Genomic DNA, 19905 nt, shown 5'->3' on the forward strand with positions numbered 1-19905 from the left:
ATTAAGAAATAGGAATAACTGGCACAAGACGTGAGCGATACATCTGGACCTTGAGTTGATTCGTCTGTGCTTTGCTGAAGTCTCATCAGAAATGGCCTCAGTGGAAGGGTGGCTGAAACAGCGAGAAAAGCCTCACGTAACAGTGGCAGTTTTCTTGGTTCTCAGGAGGATATGAACACAAAGTTGTTTTGTTTCTTGTTTTTTGTTTTTAATTGTCAGAGGTTTCAATAAACACAATTTTCAATTATTTCATGGTTTCAGCTTTACAGGGTTAAAGTTCAGGCTTTGCTGAAGAATAAAGGCCGTCATACTAATATCGACTTTTAGGCTTATTAGAATTGGCCAAATTTTTTTTTGCTTTATATACTTTTTTCCGTGATTGCTTGAACATATTTTAAAACATTTCTCCACCTCTTTCCCATTTTCATAATGAAGCGTGGCTCAAGTGTTTTGCACAGCACCAGCAAGTTATCTTTATGTAGCACAAACTGACTCAGCAATATAGTCTTTTAATTTAAGGACATCGTTGAGGTTAAGATTCTTTTTTTATTTCATTTTCACCTCCTACAACAGGATTCAAAATAAAGATGAAAATCCAAGTAAATTTTCTTTTCCAGAGAATGTGAAAAGAGCTGCTAAATCAAAGGGTTCATACTGGTTTGCATAGAGTGATAATTAAAAGAAAAATATATAATTAAAACAAATAGCGGGGGATTAACTCTATTTGTTTTCTCTGTCAGCAAACGTAGTTGAAATTTCAGTAGCCATTAAATATGCATTAACACTTAACAACAGTTTTTACTATCACCAAGAGTTATTTAGAAAAAGCATACTATATAGGACACTGGGTATTGTTCATATATAAGAAAATTATATTGCCAGCTCTGTTGAACAACCTTGAAATAGTTGTCGACAGATTTTAATATGTTGAAAGTTTTGGTTGATGAGGGAGCTTTTCCAAGCAGAGCTATACTCCCACACTAATGCGATGCCTGCTCCTGTTGTTCTCTGTGGTTGTATTAGCACAAGTAATAAGATAATCGAAGCCTGTTTATTGGCAGTGGCTTGGTCTTAACGACTGTGTTTGTTTCAGGTCACTGATTGATATACTCTTTATTTCATTATGACTTTCCTTAACACCCACAAGACATCGAGCCCCGCTGATCAAATGTCTGCTAACTGAGAGTTTTTCCCTTTTTTGTCGTTTCCTTTCTCCTTTTTGCTTTCTCCATTTTTCAGTTTGGTGCTTCACTTGTTTCACTCTTCTTTTTCTCCTGTGTCTCACTGCTTTCATACACATCTCAACAATTTCTGTCTTTCCACCTAATGGAAGCTGAAGGGAGACAAATGATGCCATCATCAAGCATGCTTTATATAACAGTCGTGCCACTGTGGCGCTCCTTGTTTGTTGACACAGCTTACCACTGGCCTAATGTCTCTCTCCCCCTTTCTTGAGTTACCTCTCCAGGGACTTTTGCCAGAGTTGGGCCAGAAATTCTGGCCCCAGTGTCATATTTTTTTAATCTATAGACATATTGTCTTTGTGCACTGTTTAAAAAAAAGATAAAATGTCAAGGCAAGAGTACATTTTGATCATTTTTCATTTGATTTTTTCTCTTGTGACTGCTGTTGACTTTACTAAGAGTTTTGGCAACTTGATTTCTGCTTATTTAATTACAATACTTCCTGTGTGCATCTCATTGACACGTTTTTACAGGACACACATGCTTTTTTTCCCCAAACTATCCACAAGCTGCACCACAGAGAAAACAGAGGACCATTCATACATGCCTGTGCCCATATGGCCGATTTCATATTATTCAATTTTCAGTTCAATTAAGAGAGCAACAGAGAAAGTGAGAGAGAGAGAGACAAATCACAACAACAGTCACCTCCAGATGCTTTATATTTTAAGGTACAGATCCTAGAATATTAGGGAGAAAATCCAACAATCAAACGAGGCCCTTTGAGGAAGCACTTGACGACAGTGGGAAGGAAAAACTCCACTTCAATAGGAAGAATCCTCCTGCAGAACTGGGCTAAGGGAGGGGCAGTCATCTGGCACGACAGGCTGTGGATGATATGAGGAAGCCAGAATAACAGACAGACTGTAAACAGAGCCAGAGATTCATGATACATGCAGTGTGGTGGGAAGCACATAGTGACTGAAAAAGGTTCCACCCACTGTATCATGGGAAGCCCTCAGTAGCCACGACCTATTGCAGCGATTACTCATTCAGGTTCACTTGATCCAACCCTGACTATATGCTTTATCAAAAAGGAACATTTTAAACCCTAATCTTTAAAGTAGAGAGGGTGTCTGTCTCAGTGAATCCAAACTGGGAGCTGGTTTCACAGAAAAGGAGTCTGAAAGTGAAGGCTCTGCCTCCCATTCTACTTTTAAATATCCTGGAACCACAAGTAAACCAGAAGTCTGCACGGGAAGTGCTCCCACTGGGGCAATATGGTTACTATGACATCTTTAAGATGGATGGTACCTGATTATACAAGACCTTAAGCACAAGGATTTTTAAAATTGATTCTGGATTTAACAGGGAGCCATTAAAGAGAAGCCAATATGGGAAGAAATTGGCTCTCTTTTTCCAGTCCCTGTCAGTATTCTCATTGCAGCATTTTGGATCAATAATAACGAATTACAATAGCCAGCCTAACAGTTAATAATCATTGAACATTTTCTCTTTGAATTATGGGAAGAAACTAGAGACACTCAGATAAACTTGCACAAGGCATAGACTCTTACTTCAGTGCAACAGCACAAACCGTTCTTGCTAAAAATTTACCAACAAAATAGAAAGGAAGAGAAAGTTTAGTTATTTATTCATCAGTTAACTCACTCAAACATTGCTCACTGAGTGTGCACAGATGCATATGGGGATGCTGCAGGTGAGGTAGACCACTGTGATGGGACAGAGAATGAAAAGTATACTTTTTTTTGCAATTTTCTGATATTTTTACTGGGTGGTGTTGACCTTTCATGCTAGCCAGCTGTCCATTGGCAGGTAGACAGATTAATTAAGTGCGGCTCAATCAGTAGCAGATTCCTGGTGGACATTTCTGCTCATTAAATACCAACGCCTGTTAGCTGTAGAAGCTGTAAATAGAGATTAAAAACAAAAAATTGCTGAGAGAGAAATAAGGGCTGAAAATTTCAAGAACGTTTTGATTCTTTTTTTAGTTTCTTACATATGTAAATGAACACCAACTGATGAAAGTAAAGAGTTATAACAGCCAAATTATTCTAACTATGAATTAATTTGGTTCATCAAAAGGGGTACATAGTTTGTAGAAACGCCGTTTTGATTAACAGTGCTCTAAATGGGTGCTAAAAATGTTTTAACCTGAAAGGATATTTATTGAACATTTGTCTGACTTTGTTTTTTCACATTTTATACAACCGGGTAGGAAATTGCAATTAAATCCAGGCATGAATACATCAGCATTCATCAAACATTAGATGCTTCAGCTTTCTGCCTCTGTTCCTCTTTTTATATGCACCCTCCTAATTTTGCTTGTAAGTTTTGATCCATTATTGCATGAATATTCTGTTGTTGTGTTGTGGCAATGATTCTTACTTTATGCACTGAACCCTGCAAAATCACAGAAACATCTGTTTATTTGCTTTTGGCAGGCTGTGTCTTCAAATTTCAATATATGCACATGTAAATCTTTTCATTTTTAGATGATCAAATTGACACAGACCACTAACTTTTAAACACTAATGTCTACATTCTGTTGGGAATATGACTGGATTCATCCTGAAGGACTGTGTTTAGATTTCTGATCAAATGACTGTGTGATTTGTTTTGGACTTTTGATGCCGCCTGTGAGATGCTGCATAGCACGCGCCCACAAACCCATTATTGTTTTTCTCTCTCCCAGCCTCACTTCACTTCAATTCAGTTTCAGCTGGATCAGATTTATTGACAATAAAGTTCTGAAACAATTTTATCAAGAAGTGCAGTATAATGTGTTTCTGTCTCACTTTTTTTGTCCTCACAGTTTAATATAGTCTAACTGAATTCCACTTCAGTTATTGTGGTATATAAGCATGAATGCTATAGAAACAATATACTCAAGGTCGGATCAATAATAAAAAATGTATTTTGTCTCTCAAATAATTTTGATTATCTCAGCTTTTTTTGATATGTAGTGAGCAAAACCAACTATTAATAATAGTGTGTGTGTGTGTGTGTGTGTGGTGTGTGTGTGTGTGTGGTGTGTGTGGTGTGTGTGTGTGTGTGTGTGTGTGTGTGTGTGTGTGTGTGGTGTTTTAACTCCTTTTAAACTTATAAGGTAACTGACCACTGACCCAAACTGTAAAAGTAGTTTTCTTCTGTTTCTCAGTGATTTCAAACGATAAAAGCTTTTCTCCTTATACATTTTTTGGCATTTAGATCAATTTTGAAGGATCACACAGTTTTTAGTTTTTTATCTGTTTGCCTGTTTTGGTTTGTTTGTTTGTTCTGGTTTGATTTGCAGGGTTTCTGTTTGTTTGCTGGCTTATTTTTATGGGTTTTATATTATATTATCTTTTTTTTCTACCACACCGTGTTAATAGGTGGTGTCACTCATGTACAGGCTTGAATTTTGTAAATGTTTTTACCTTTTATTGTAATAAACAAAAAGTCAAATCTTTAGGTAGCCTTTCAATGCTAAACTGGCCTGTGTGCAGTTCAGTTCTTTCACCAACTGAAAACATTTGCTGTATCATTAAACACAAAAAGTACCCAGGACTGATGCTTAGAGACTGTAGTTAAAAGAAGAGGCGATGCTACACAAGTAGTAAAACAGGTTGCTGCCATCAAGTTTTAACATTAGTTAACATTTTTATTGAAGTGTTAACTAATGGCCCACCTTCTTAGCTGTAGGTACCAACAACAAATGAGAACATTTTTCATTTTTAAGCTGAAAAAATGTTTTTCAGCTTAAAATGCATAAGCTGAAAACATTTTTCAGCTTATGCATTTTATATGTTTTCTGTGTAGTTTTGTGAATAACATATGGGCTTATGAGATTTGCAAATCATTGCTTTTTGTTTTTACTTATATTTTACACAGTATCCAATAATAATAATAATAATAATAATAATATGGATATCAAATTCTTTTCGTTTTCTTTTAGAAAACTTCGCATCCAGTTAACAGGTCATCTTCTTTGGGTACTCCCTTAAGAAAGCGGTGTTTTCCGTCATCCCAGTGTTTTTAAAGTTACTTGGTCCTTTTCAACGGGTACTTGAAATAGAGGACAGCAATCCATACTAGTACAGTAAACGCGTGGAGGCTTTCTATTTGCTGTCGGAGTCTGCAGCCTTGTTGCTAGGGTAACAGCGCAGAGCGGCATTTCCAGTGTAGTTTCAAAGGAACGCTCTTCCCGCTTTAGTAGCTACAGAAAGGCTGCGCCAAGAAAATACATATCCCACAGTGCACTTCTCGCGGAAATGCCCCGCCTCTTTTGAGCATATGACTTTCGGTACTCCAGTGAATCACAACAATACCCCGTTTGTGGTGCTGTGTGGTTCATTTAAGTATTTTGGTGGTGTTTTTCTGTCGTTAGTTGCGGCAGAGTTGTTTTGAAAATGAGGCTGCAGTGTTTGTTTCGCAGCTTTGTGTCCTCGGCGTTTGGTGTAATGGCCGGGAAATACTCCCGGGAGCTGAATGAGCCCAAACCGAATGACAGAGATGGGCAGGCAGTGGAGTTCAGGATAGCTAAGCTAAAACCAGGTCTGGGAGAAAGCTCAAAGGGTATGTATTTAAGACGATCAACAGCACGATTCATGGTAGCACAAATAATTTGATTAAGGAAAATGCTGAAACATGAGACCGGGCAATAAGGCGAATACATGCTCGACGACTGAGCTTATGCTACAGACCCACGGGGTATTAGGGGATCGTTTCCGTTAGTTGGGAAAAAAAATCAGGCGTCTTTTGTTCATTGTGAAGTTGGTACTTACAGCTAAGACGGTGGGCCAAGCTTGGTATTGGAAAATTGTTGAAAAAATGCGTTTTTACTGCGGCTAATCCAGTGAGCATCATTTAGCATTTAACCTGCCTCTTCAGCTGCCTCATCAGACCTTTGGTCAATATTTAACTAAGACTGTTATTGTGAGCAAAATTCTCCAGTAGGATTATGGAAAAAAAAAATATCTCTCTGTGTACTTTTCTGTTTCTGCAAACTTTTCTCCCTCTGCCTGTCTAACAAAGCCAACATTTTCTACTCTTTTGGATTTAACAGATGCAGTTGTCTCCAGTCCGACAGGCTGAGCCCTGCACAGTGACCTGAAGATCCAGGAGAAAGATGAGCTGCAGTGGAAAAAAATGAAAGGTGGAGGGATTCCGATGAAATGGGGAGAAGGAGGCCCAGCTCAGGCGCAACTTCCATGGTAAGACAAACTGTCAGACCTGCTTCAATCAGCCAGTAGTTAGAGCTTTGTCCTGAGTCAGTTTTCCTCTAGATCCTTAATCACCATCTTTACAATCCCTGTACTGACATTTTTTATGGGTTTGATTAGTAATAATGACTGCAACGTATCCTAACACACTGGTAGTCACTAAAGCCAACAAAAAACAGGAAACAGAGAGTATCACAGGATTTTCTTCTTCTTCCTCTCCTTTCACTGCTTCCTTTAGGGGCCACCACAGCAGAATCATCTAGCCTATCCCTAGCATCATCTTCCATCCTCTCTGCCACTGCAACCCTCTGTATGTCCTCTTCAATTACATTTATGAACCCCCTCTGTGATCTGCCTCCTTCTCTCCTGCATAGTAGTTCCATCTTCAGCATCTTATCTTGCCTCTCTAATCAGTGGGTCACGATGCGTTGGTAAGAGCCATCTTCTCTCATCAAAAAGACAGATATTTTTAGAGTTAATGAATTTAAAGTTATTCCTTTTAATTTTCTTTTTGTCTAAATATGGGAAAGCAGAAGGTTAATGACACCTGGCTTGAGAACAGCATCTTTAGTTTTTGTTTTAAACCTTGGAAAATAATAAAACGAAATCCTCTCATGCAAAAACACAAACAAAAGACTTTACAGAAGTTTTATCTTGTAAAACTGTCTGAGATCCTCCATTTTTTCTTGCCACTGTAGACATGAAACGGGTCCTAAATTGCTTTGCTAGTGGTGTAAGGAAATATAATAATCTTGAATCTAACTTTTACAAACTTTCTGAATTTCAATGTCATTTAAACCCAGTGCTAAAAGAGACATGTTAAGACAGATTGTTTAGGTAGGTCTAATTTAGTCAAGGCATATACTGTAGATGTCAATCGAACAAAGACAAAGAAAATGTTTAATGATAGATTAAGTACATGTACTTTTTATAGTATATGTGCTAAACATGGCAAAGTTTAAGGATCGCATACTTGACCATAAAAGTAAAAAGTTTAACCGGAGTAAACATTCTGATGTACTGGTTTGGTCATTTAAAATAAACTCTGAAGGTCATACTTCTAAGCTGTGGTAGTGGATTCCCCCACTGCTCCCTTCCTGCTGTTATCAGTAGCACTCTTCATATCTCACTTAATCTGTTCACTTGTCACCTGGCAGATGAGTTACTAAAAGCATACCAATTTTATTTTATGTGCTATTCAGGCTGTGGGGTAAAAAGATATTTCTGTATTTTGAATTACACTTTAGATATTCTTTATGTAGTATTTAGCAGTGTTTTAGACTGAGGTCCTATTGTATGATTTTAAAGGATAGGCATACTGTATCTCCCTTTATTCCTTGTGAGAGCTCGGCCAGCAGTCCACCTGCTCTGGTTCCTCTCCTTCCTCGCTCCCCTGTGGTGCAGTGGACCTTCCTGCTACAGGCAGAGCAACACAGTCCCTCCTTTAAGCTGGCTAAATATAATTTTTTAAGGAGCATGTCGAGTCATCTTTTCCATGCTGAATCCTGTCCTTCTCCTTAACTCATTCTAATTGAGCTTCACAGTCATTTTGTCTCCCTCATTACCTTCATTTCCTCTGCGCTTGTTCTTGATGTATTTTATATGTCAAAAGACACTCCTCACACCGTCAGTCGGAGAACGTAAACACACAACGATGAAAGTGTGCAATGTAAAACTGTTTAACTCCTCCAGCCACACAGAGATTTTCTACGGTCTTAATAAAGATTTTAAACTAGCATGCCTGTATATGTAAACACACTTATTGAAGTTAAATAAATGACACTGGTGATTTGCAAAAATGCTGTGATGGTGCTGAATCAGCACCTACAATAAACGTTTACTGGAAGAATAATGAGGGCAGAGATTTCTCAGTCCCAAGTCCATCTTTATATGCTTTGTTTTTCAATTTGCCAAATTCATCAAATTTTTTTTTGACCACTTATTCAGTTCAGGGGTCACAGAATAACTGGAGCGTGGCTGGTACACCCTGGACCGGTTAACAGTCACTGACAAATATTTACCTTTTTATTTGCCAATAATAATAGTTATCTTTCCTGAAGGTTTTTGAATGTGCTTATTATCGTTATTATTATTATTATTATTATTATTATTATTTATTATTATTATTATTATTATTATTATCTCTTGTCTTATTCACTTTATGATGTAGACATTCTGCAAAATTGTGGGGTTGTTCACGATGCCACTGCTACTAAATTAATTAATTGACAAATACTACTTAATGTCTTGAAAAAATATTCATTCTAGGTTGTTTTTAAAGCCATTGGCAGCCTATCATTAGGGGTGCAACGATACTCGTATCGATATTGAACTGTTCGATACAGTGCTTTCGGTTCGGTACGCATATGTATCGAAATACAAAATAATTTTTAATTTATTTTATCAACTTTCCTTCTGACGATGCTGTCTGTGTTGAGCGCTCAGTGGATCTGCGCTCGACAGTGCAGCCTAGGCGGAGTAGTCGAACGCAGATTCACTGAGGGCAGGGCAAGCTAGCGAGACAGAAGTTACGCTCTCCTTGCAACATGGCAAATTGAACCTCCCCCACCCTCATTCAGATCTGGCGTTTGGAACTATTTTGGTTTTCATGTGACGTATGACCCTGAAGGTAAGCGTGTCATGGACTAAAGTAAAACAGTATGTTGGATGTGCCACGCAATGCTCAATTACATGGGTGGGAGCTAGTGTGTTAGCGCAGTTAGCTCGTTAACTGTGTTGGCCGTCCAGCCCCATGCACGGGGCGATCTGCGGTAGCTCGTTAACGGAGATTTGCCGTTGTGGCGTTAAGGTCATTTCAATGAGATTTACGCTGACAGCACCAGTGGGAACACAACGAATATGACTGCACATTTACACCGACATCATCCTAGTGCAAAGACAAGTGGAAGCAGAAAACAACAAGCAGCATGCTACAAACTTTACCCGAGTCATTTAGACAGCCGTTAGCACATGATTCTCCTTATGGGGACCTGATATGTTTAATATGCTGCTGAGAATATAGCCCAGAAGAAGCGTATAGTATCGCTTTTATTTTGGAAAGAGCCATTTCTCTGTAATAAACTCTCTTTTCCAAAGATGAGTGATTCCTCAATCAGATACAGGGCTCGCAAAATCGCCTGCCCAACGTCCCTGGGCTAGCGATTTTTCGGGCTACCAAACTTTATCTCTGCCCTGCCCGTCGGCCTATCGTAGGAAGGAAAAATATATGTCAATGCTTTTGCATTCTTTCGGAAATGTAGCTGGGTAATTATGTCATTGGCATCGGTGAGCCACTGTCAATATGTGACATATTGAAATCGCGTTTGAATTTGCGCTTGTTTTTTGCTATCACTTTGCAATCGCGCAACTGTGTATAGAGAGCGACAGCACTGATTGGTGAGTGATGATAATTTGCGCACCAATTCCTCTGACATCGTCTTATCAATCGTTAGCTTACTATGCAAACATGACAAGTGAAATCTCCCGCAGCTTAAACATGTGAGAGGTTGATCGCGCAGAGAATCGCTGAGCGTTATGTGAGTGCGTGTGTAAAAGCAGCAGGATATATATTGTAGCGGGTCAGGGCTGTTCGGGGTTCTGTTTGTACAGTTATGTTTTTGTTTTTATTGCCATAGTGACGGGTGATGCCCTCTCACTGCGACGGTGTGTCCTCCCGGGGTCAGAGGGCGCCCTGTTGTGGTGGTGTTGTTGTTGCTGTGCTGTTGCCGCGCTGAGCAGTTAGCTAGCGGCAGTGTTCTTCTGCAGATGTCAACAAACGGCTTGTGCTCCCTGGCTAGCTCACGGGAAGCAAGACCAAACGACACCTCCGTCTCCTCCTTGTCTGAGCTCGCCACAATATTTTAGTTCTGCTGAGCCAAATAAGACAGGTCAGGGTGAAGAAGTGACAGCCAAAGAAAAAGCTTACCACAAAACGGAAAAGTTATGACAAATCAGACTATAAGGCAAAAGAAAGTGCAGCTTTATGGTTTCATGGACAAAAGAATTTCTGTGGCTGCAATATGACAAGCGAAATAACCAGGGCTGCACATAAGTGGTCCGCAGGTGCGCATTCGCTGTCAAAATAAAAAACGGGCACAAGATAAGAAGTTGCAACGCGTGTTTACATACATAAGATTTTCAGAAGGAGGACAGACATTTGTTTAGAACTCTTAAAGATGTCGAAGAAGCAAGCTCCTTTAAGCAATTGCTGTGATGTTCCTCACCTCCAAAGAAATGTCAGGAGTCCGAACCACAAAAGAAGCACGTATTCTCGGAAAAGTAGTTGCAGGAGGTGAGCTGGCTTCAAACAAATGATGAACGCACAGAGATGTGGTTGCGGAATGTGCCGTGAAAATTTAATAAATGACAAATTAAAAAGGCATGAACATTTTTTTATCGAAAAATATCGACCGTGACACCAAAGTATCGAACCGAACCGAGAATTTTGTGTATTGTTGCACCCCTACTTATCATGTGCTATATAGACAGAAATATAATATAATACAGCAGACATGGGCACTCAAACAATCCTGAAAGGAAACCTATAAATCCAATGAAGTTGGCCTTTGTCCAGGGTGCTGTAGCTCACTCAGAGCAGGTTACCTACTAATCAGAAGTTTGTTTGATCACCATCTGCTCCAGTCTGCATGCCAAATATCACTGGGCAACATACTAACCCCAAGTTGCTCTCCAGTGCATCCATCCGAGTATGAATGCGTGTGAATGTTAGATAGAAAGCACTTACATAGAAGAAAGTGCTTGTGTGAATGGGTGAGTGAGACAAGTAGCCTTGAGAGCTCAGAGTAGAAAGGTGCTATATAAGAACCAGTCCATTTACCATGTCCCACCCCTGCCCCCAAAGAGCTATAGCTTTATAATAGATTCAGAACTTACTGCTCACTTTTTCCATATTAACTTAGGCACAGACTTATTCTTACTGGCCAAAATGATTTCCCCAGAGGTCTTTGACTCAGTAGAGTTGACCAAGTTATTGTTTGGCTGGTATTTAGTTGCTATAAAGAAAGCAGAGAAGGCTGTCATCATATGTCAGTCAGGGTAACATCTGACTGTGTTTTGCTGCTAAGTCACAGTTTATGTAGATTTGGCTGATATATGATAGAAACTATGACAAACTCATAACTGGATGAAGCTGGTGGAAAGTGATTAATTTCGCATTTGGGAGAAAATTACGTGCAGTGATGCATTAAGTCAGCAGCAACTATGTGATTACAAAGTTTTTAAATTACACCAAGCATCTTTTTTGCTTTTCTTCAGGGAAGAAAAAGAGTATATGCTTATATTAGACAACAAATGCATATTCCATTCTCTTCCACTTATCCTTGTCAGGGTCACGGGGGAGCTGGAGCCTATCGCTGCTACCATAGGGCGAGAGGCAGGGTACACACCTGGACAGGTTGCCAGTCTTGTCACAGGGCTAACACAGAGAGAGACAACCATTCACACTCACATTCAAACCTATGGACAATTTAGAATTACCAGTTAACTTAACCTTACTAACTGCATGTCTTTGGATTTTGGGAAGAAGCTGGACTCCACACAGAAAGGCCCCAGGAAAATAAAATAACCACTAAAAATATATCTATAGTCCGACATCGACTGACTAAAATATTGGTCTGGCTCTACTTCTTCGTTACCTTCATTAGGGATCCTACTCCCCTTGATGTTTCCTTTGAAATTTATGAGTTACTGTCAAGGGGTTTAGAGTCTTGTTAAATGATTAATATGCATGTCTTAGTCACTTTAGATTCTCTTGCCTATCTCCCGCTTCCTCCCAAGATACAGCCTCTGTTGTTGTTCCCTTAGAGGCTCATGTCAGGATAATTCAACACAGCGTTTGTTTAAAGTCTTGTGGTTGTGTTATGCAGTGATCCTCGCCAAGTATGGGATGGATGGGAAAAGGGACACACGGCCACTGGAGAGCAACTCACTGAAAGATCACGACATCAAGGAGGAAGATGCATTTGAGGATCCCAGACTGGACAAACTCTGGAACAAGGTTTGTGTTTGTGTGCATAATTCTGAAAATGCTGAAGTATTGCTTTATGTAAGGTGCTTTGATTTAATGCTTGCATTGTTTGTAGTGTAACTGTAAGACTTCAATGCCAACCCTGTTGCTGTTCCTCATTAAAAACCTTATCACAGCCAGTAAAAAGAAAAACTTATGGACATGAACTTCAGATCAGCTTAGTGCCACTCGGCTTCCAAGAAACAAAGAACAAGAGAACTAAACACTTTACAAGGTAACAAGCTTGTAAAATGTTTAGTGAGTCTCTGATTTCATCATTTTCACTGAACACAGCAAATCCACTACTGCGTGACAAATACATTTTTGCCACATTCTTCCATACACAGTCAACAGATACATTCAGTCTAATCAGAACTTCAAGACTCATTGATCAAATTACATCAAATCTGTAAGATCTAAACTTGTTTAATGGCCAACCAGTCACAAAGGGAGCAGCGTGAGCTAGTTCAAGCAGGAAATTCGAGCTGCATCACACACTGACAACACTAATGCAAGTGCTGATTGCTGCCTTGCATCACTGTTTCAGCTTCTCTTCCACCCCAGCATTCACACCGTAGACACCAACTCCCCAATTTTCTAAAGTCTTTGTGTGAAAATGAGCAATCTCTGACTATTTTTATATGTCCAATATAGTTGATTGGCTTTTAAAATATTCATATAAATGTAATCATTAAAATCACTACACTTAATAAGCCTAAACCTTCTCAGACTCTTACCAAACAGTCCTGCTGTACTAAGCGTTGATTCTTTTACTGCTACTTGTAATAGTAAATTCTTTCCCATGCAAAAGATCCTCGTTCTTCTGATGCCTTTGAAACTAACTATATCTCTAATGCCTCTTCCCCCACCAGGCTAAGATCTCGGGGAAGTTCTCTGATGAGGAGCTGCTGAACTTGAAGAGGGAGTTCCAGCACCACAAGGACAAGATCCACGAGTACAACATCCTCATGGACACCGTCAGCAGGACTGAGGGTGAGCCATGTGAATCACTCCCTTTGATCCGCTGCAGGCGCGTGTGTCGCACTACTTCTGTTTAGCTTTATTAGTGTTTTCTGAGGCCAGGTTTAAAAGCAGTTCAACCCAGTCCTCCTTTCTGTTGCTTCATCCTTCGTCTATTCAAGAGATCTCCTGCAGAATATCCCTTTCTATCTTAGCAGCTCTTATTGACCCTTTTATGCCATTTACTGCTATTTTTTTTTTCTCTGCAGACCTAGCTGGTGTTTGTGATCATATCAGAATCATTTTAAAAAACATAAAGCGGAGTAAATGTAAGAATGTAAGAAATAAGGCTTACAAGGTTATAAAGTAATATTTTCTAGATGCCATGGCTGTTCTGCACACCCGTGTTTTATAGGGTTGAAGTCTGAAGTGCTCTCTGTCTGTCTGCTCAGTCTTGTGGTCATATACGTAGGTGGCAGGTATCAGACTGCACATGTTACCACCCACTACTTTGTGCTCTATCAGTGCTTGTCAAATCACATCAAGCTGTGAGTTTTAAGAGGAGCTGACAGGCCCCACTGTGTTTCAAGTAGGCACGGGGAGGACAGGCACGTCTTCGGATGTGACTTGACACTTTGCAGCTGTTACGTGCCAGAACTTTCCGATAGCGCTGCACAGCGCTGCGTTTTTGCCATACAAGCCGGGGGTATTTCTTCTGCTTGTCTGATGCTTTTAAATATTAAGCCAATCACATGTTGCCTTGAGGGATTGTCTGTGAACTTCCACAGTACCTCCACCTCCATCCACTGCCTGTCTAGGTTCCTCAGTTTTCATCCAGTTTGGCTTCTCTTCTTTTTTTTCTCCCCCTTTTCTCATCCAAATGTCAACCGTTATCATTTAGTCAGTGTGGTGCTGTACACTTAGGCTTTGTTTGGCTTTTACTTTTTTCTAGCACCACACAGGCTGTTCAAGGTTCTCCTGAAAAAGTTGCTAAATAAATGACAAATAAGCCAGTTTTCTAAAATGACCTTAATCTTTAACGGGTTATTTAATGTAATAATGTAAAAAGCTGCTAATAAAAACTGCCTTTCTTTTTGTCTTTTATTAGTTTAATTTACTTTTTGTCTCTTTCCTATTCCCTTCTGTCATCCATCCCTCATTTTCTCCATCCATCTCCTCTGCCCTCACTCCTATCTAACCCACCCACACTACCCTGCGGGCTTTTCACTTCTAATTTGCCCCCTCTCTCCCTCTTCTCCCCTTTATTTCCTTTCATCTGTTCCTCTCAACAGAAATACACAAGAACGTGATCTCTCCCCTGGAGGGTGATACCAAAGAGCACGTGCTGCAGCAGAAGCACACAGAGCTGAAGCACAAAATGAGAGACCTCAACCAGGGCTTTGAGCGCCTCCGTAAGCTCAGCCACGAGGGCTTCAGTGAAGATAGCGGTGAGACATGAAAAGCACACACACTCCCCGCTTGTCTCTTTTTGCATCTCCATTAGACGCTACATTTATCTCATCAGCTTAATTACTGGGAGTTGTAATCATAATAACACATTACTGTATCACGGCTGATGGCTTTAAGTGTTTTGCATTTTTAAAGACGTTCATTGAAAGCAGCTCACTACGCTGCATTCGCCCAGTGACGTCAAACAGCTCGGCCTTGTGCTGTTTAACAGACGAAACATTTCACTCAACAGTGCATTTTATCTCCACTCCTCAGATATGTAAGGCTGCTGTTAGTTGAGTGTGCTGCAGTTTGTGTTAGGCTTCACTTGCAGGTACAGGTTTCAGCGGGAGGTTGTTGAGAAGTTTAGATGAAGGCATTGTACCTTCTGCTGATTCATAATGATTTTGTTGCTGCGCCTTTACCTCCAGGTTGTTTCTTACTAAACCACTCGTTCCCCTCACGTCTTTGCTTCCTCTTGCAGAAATCTGTTTTTGATCCCCTTCCCTCTTTTTTTTTTTTTTTTTTTTTTCTTTTACACTTGCAGTGTTGCAGTTTTGTAGTACTTCAGGAGCGAAGAGAGAGTGTGTGACAGCACCTCAAGATTAAATTCTTAATGCGAGCATTTTGCCTCTTTCATATTTTGTGTGTATTTCTATAAAGTGATAGGTTGTTGTGATTGCATGATATGAAATATCTGCTGCGACTGCTCCTCCTCAGAGCTCCCTTTCTCTTGAGTGTTTGTGGCTCCAAAATGTCTCTTTGGATTGTTTATCTTTTCATCTGCCTTTCCCTTCCTGGTCTGTAGAGTTTCGGGAGCCGCGTGTGATTGAACTGTGGGAGGCTGCCAAGAGAACCAACCTCAGCAACGATGAGCTAGAGTCTCTCAAGGTAGTGCTTACATCTCTTGTGACTGTTTTTATGTTTTTGGACACGCTCTTGCCCTGTCTGTTCCTAAATGACACTTTTTGTTTTAATGTGGTGCTACAATCTAACTTTGACTCCAACTCCACAAAACTTTTTAATCGAGCGCTCTTCTGGCACAGAAGCATTAACTGTATTATTTTCCACTACTTAGTAGCTAAGTACTACTTGTGTACTGTAAGCCACGGAAAGTGCAACTTATTATGATCATATTTTTATGTATTGCACTTTTGAAATTCACAAGTATTCCACTCTCCTGGATCTTGTTGTGCTCCTTTTACCGTTTGTCCCCTTGGGCAGCAGATTGCAGTGAACAACTCAATTTAAATGTTTTGGGGTTTCTATCAGGTTTCAGGATCAAATCTATCACAGGAAACATTCAGCTTGAATTTCCTCTGTGGCACTTAACTTCTATTTGCCTCTTGAGATACATATAAGCTACTTGTTCAGCTGTGCATGTAACTGAAGGTTAACTGAACTTACACCCCTCTATGTTGGCTGCTCTTATTCATTTAGGAGGAGCTACGTCACTTTGAGACTAAGGTAGAGAAGCACAGTCATTACAAGGAGCAGCTGGAGTTGTCCCATCAGAAGTTGCAGCATGTGGAGGCTCTAGGAGACAAGGAGCACATCAAGAGGAACAAGGAAAAGTATGACACACTCGCTGAGAAGACTAGGGAGATGGGCTACAAGGTAAGTAAGAATAAAGAGGTTCTCTTAGCATTTAATATGCTGTTTGACTTCTCACCTGCATTAGAAATGAATAATTATATGTAGTATTTGGTAATTGCTTGTAAGGCTGGAAAGGTCTGGTTGTTGGAGGACTGCAGTAATCCCAGTGTTAAGTGGCTTTTTATTTTCACAGCTTTTTGTTTGCGCTTCAAAGTTTATAACCATCTCAAAGCCATCCACACTTATCTAAGTGAAGTGTATGTATTAACGTGTGCTGTAAGGCCAGATGCATATAACAAACATTGCCAATACAGTAACATAAATGCATAAATAAAATCAAGACAACTGGTTTTCCAGTTTTCACTCCCTGCAACTTGAGCTTGAAATGTGAACAGAATTACAATTTACTATGAAAACAAGCAAACTATTGTTTTCATAGGAAGTAAACTAATAATCATTTGTGTTGACAAGCCCCTGTTTAGCTGCATAGTGGTCTTGCATTTAAATGGCGTGTGTGTGTTTGATTTCAGATGAAGAAACATATGCAGGATTTGTCCAACAAGATTTCTCGCCAGGGACTCCAACACAACGAACTCTGAGAGGTCATCACACCAGTGAAAGAACTGTAATGTTTTTGTTTAGTCACACACAACCTTGATCAACCATGCCACCATTTCTTTTTAACTTAATCAGTGTTTTCTGTGAGTCTTTTTCTACTTTTCTAGAGAATGAAATGCTTAATGAGTGAATTCCTGGTTATTTGTATGTAATATGCATGAAGTATTATAAAGCAGCTTAGACTGTCAGTCAAGGTACAGATAAATTAAATATAGAAGTGTGAGCACCAGTGTGGTACTCCATAGAACAGTTATTTGTATAACAAGTGGAAATAATGTCTTATTGTTGGTGGTAGATAAGGGATAGACAGCATTATTGGCTGTCTTGACCAGACCAGGTGCAGTTGGTCTGTTTGTCCACATTACATCATATGTGCTGTTGCCACTGTAGGACCTCATAGTTTCCCTATTGACATATTTTGGTGTTACTCGAACTGTCTGATCAATATAAAATGAAGATCAAGAGTAGAAGCACTGAAAACTAGTGATCTGAAAATAAAATAGCAATCTTTAATATTCAGTAAGATACAGGTGCCAACAACAGACATACAGTAATATTTTAAAAATACAGATTTACAACATTCGTATGCTTTGGCATGAATAAAAGCACTTAATACACTGTAGAGAAAAGCGGTCTCTGTAGTGACATTAAAGGATATTTTTTGCAAAACGTTACATTTTCGTGAGTCATCCTCATGCCGTTTCTTTCTCCTCAGAGACACTAGTGGGGAACCAAAATTATAAAAATAAATTTGCATCCATTATTTTACAATTTGTCCTGATGATATCAGGAGGGAGGTGAGAAATTGAAACAAACACTATGCTTTTCCATTCATCTGTCCCTGGCCTCTCACAGACCAGAAGCAGAGGCATTGATTACTGTGATGAATAATGTTTCTGGATGGCTGATTACTTAGTCATGTCCTGCTTGGACCACATGGGCCTGGATTAATGTAATTTGCACCCTGGGTATAACTGTAAGCTGCTTATTTTTATCGAATGCTTTTCCGCTTTGAGGTGAAATGATCACCAAGGAAGTTGGGGCTCTTGGCATTCAATTGTAAGGCATGAGATGAGATGGGCTTTATCTCACTGTGAAATCTTATTTTGATCCAAACCCAATGGCAGTCGGTGACCTCTTGTGAAAAGAGGTAGCATAAATTATATGGTGATCACAAAGCCTGAAGAAAATCAACCCAGCAAGAAATGTAAATACATTGTTTTCCATACGCAATAGCGATGATAAACAATAGTTTACGCCCATCCCCTTATAATTAAAGCCATTCAACCAGTAATCTTGGTAGTCTTGAGATTACTTGTTGGCATCGGTAAGGTAGGTTTCCATCAATCCAAAGCATATACAAGGTGTGATCATAAAGTTCCAGGACTCATATAATAAAAGGACTGTTACATTCAGCTGCGTGCTCATTCCCAAAGGCTTGCCACAGCAGATGGATTCGCTGTTTTTGATGTGGCACAGATTTTATACCGGATGCTCTTCCTTACCCAGCCCTCCCTTTAATCCACACCTGGGACTGACACTGAGTACACTCGCTTGTGATCACCTGAGGATGGGTTTGTGTGTCCTCCTCAAACCAGAAATTTTTGCCTATAAGGCAAATCTGGATCCAAAAAATACTAAAAGGACTTAAAATATGACTAAATTTGGGGAATCGCCCCTTTAAGGCCTTTTCCTGGATCCCAAAACACAGCAGATCATTTGCAACTACTGCTTAACCACAGACCTTGTTAATGATTTTGTTTTAAACTGGCTTGACTTTCATGTCTGTGTTGAAGAAGACATTGAGGGGGTTGAGTTTTTTGCATCTTGCATAAAAGCCAAGCAGACAACTATGTAACATTTCTGTGATAAAAGGTATCGAGACAAACGCAGGAAAAAGCTAGTTTAAAAGCAAGTAAGAGAAAAACACTTAACACAAAATAGAAGCTGCATAAGAAAGCTCCCAAAGCTTTACCGTTAGTGGAATGGACTGTGGGAATTTCATTACAATGTCACAACTGTGGGTGTGTTATTAAGTACAAAATAACCGGTATGATAATCCACCACATTGGAGTATGTCAGCTTTTCCAGAGAGTTGGAGAGAATCTGCAGTCAAAACTATTCTGAAGTGTCATCCAGTTGGGCGTTCCAGAGTCAGTTTGGTGGCCCTTGCCGCCTGCTCTCCAGCTGAGTCAGTCTGTCCTCCCTGGCCTGAACATGCTCCGCCCCCACTCTCTGAGCTGTTTCCATGGCAGTGATGTCCAGGTGGGCGTACCTGATGGAGCCCTCTTCTGGATGAGAAAATGATGGAGGGGGTTAATAAAAAAAAAATAAAATAAAAAAAAGTCTTGCTACAGTGTGTCATATAATCTTAGACCAGTCTCCCAGAGATGCATTATACCCTCACTCTGCCCCTTCTGTCTCCTCAGACTGATTTTTAGTTGGTATTTCTGAAATACACATTTAACACATTAACTTCGTCTGTGTATTAAAAAGCCATAAAATTGCCTGTAATCGAAATGCTCTCATTTTATTAGGTTTTAACTGATGTAAATTGCTTTCCATCCCTCTAATAAATTGCTTCATTTTCACAGTCTAAATACGTCAGATTATGTTAATTCAGTTAGTTTACACAGAAGCACCGGGAAATAAATTGACTGTTTTCTATAAAAAAAGAATTGCACCTCCTCATTTATTGAACGTATTTATCAGGTTTTTCCTAACAGTGTGAGCTGATCCAAGAACACATTTTCATACATATATATATACATATATATATATACATATATATATGTGTGTGTGTGTGTGTGCGCAGCGTGATAGTGTAGTGGTAAGACGACCTTTTGAG

General features: G+C 39.7%; 1 protein-coding gene and 1 pseudogene across 6 annotated transcripts in view; one reads left to right on the forward strand and one right to left on the reverse strand.

The window, feature by feature from the left end:
- LOC113023684 (protein Dok-7-like) overlaps positions 1–19905 on the reverse strand; it is a 70791-nt gene that overhangs the window by 25910 nt on the left and 24976 nt on the right. For 4 of the 6 annotated variants that reach the window (XM_026169943.1, XM_026169945.1, XM_026169941.1 and 1 more), the window contains one exon: positions 17547–19348. The exons of the other annotated variants lie outside the window; for them this stretch is intronic. In XM_026169943.1, the coding sequence (XP_026025728.1) occupies positions 19212–19348 (137 nt within the window). In that variant the 3' untranslated portion in view covers positions 17547–19211. Of the gene's footprint in view, positions 1–17546; positions 19349–19905 lie in introns of those variants that run through there. 6 annotated transcript variants of the gene reach the window in all.
- LOC113023686 (alpha-2-macroglobulin receptor-associated protein-like) lies at positions 5646–17731 on the forward strand (annotated as a pseudogene).

Source organism: Astatotilapia calliptera, chromosome 6 (assembly GCF_900246225.1).
Source record: "Astatotilapia calliptera chromosome 6, fAstCal1.2, whole genome shotgun sequence".
NCBI lineage: Eukaryota > Metazoa > Chordata > Actinopteri > Cichliformes > Cichlidae > Astatotilapia > Astatotilapia calliptera.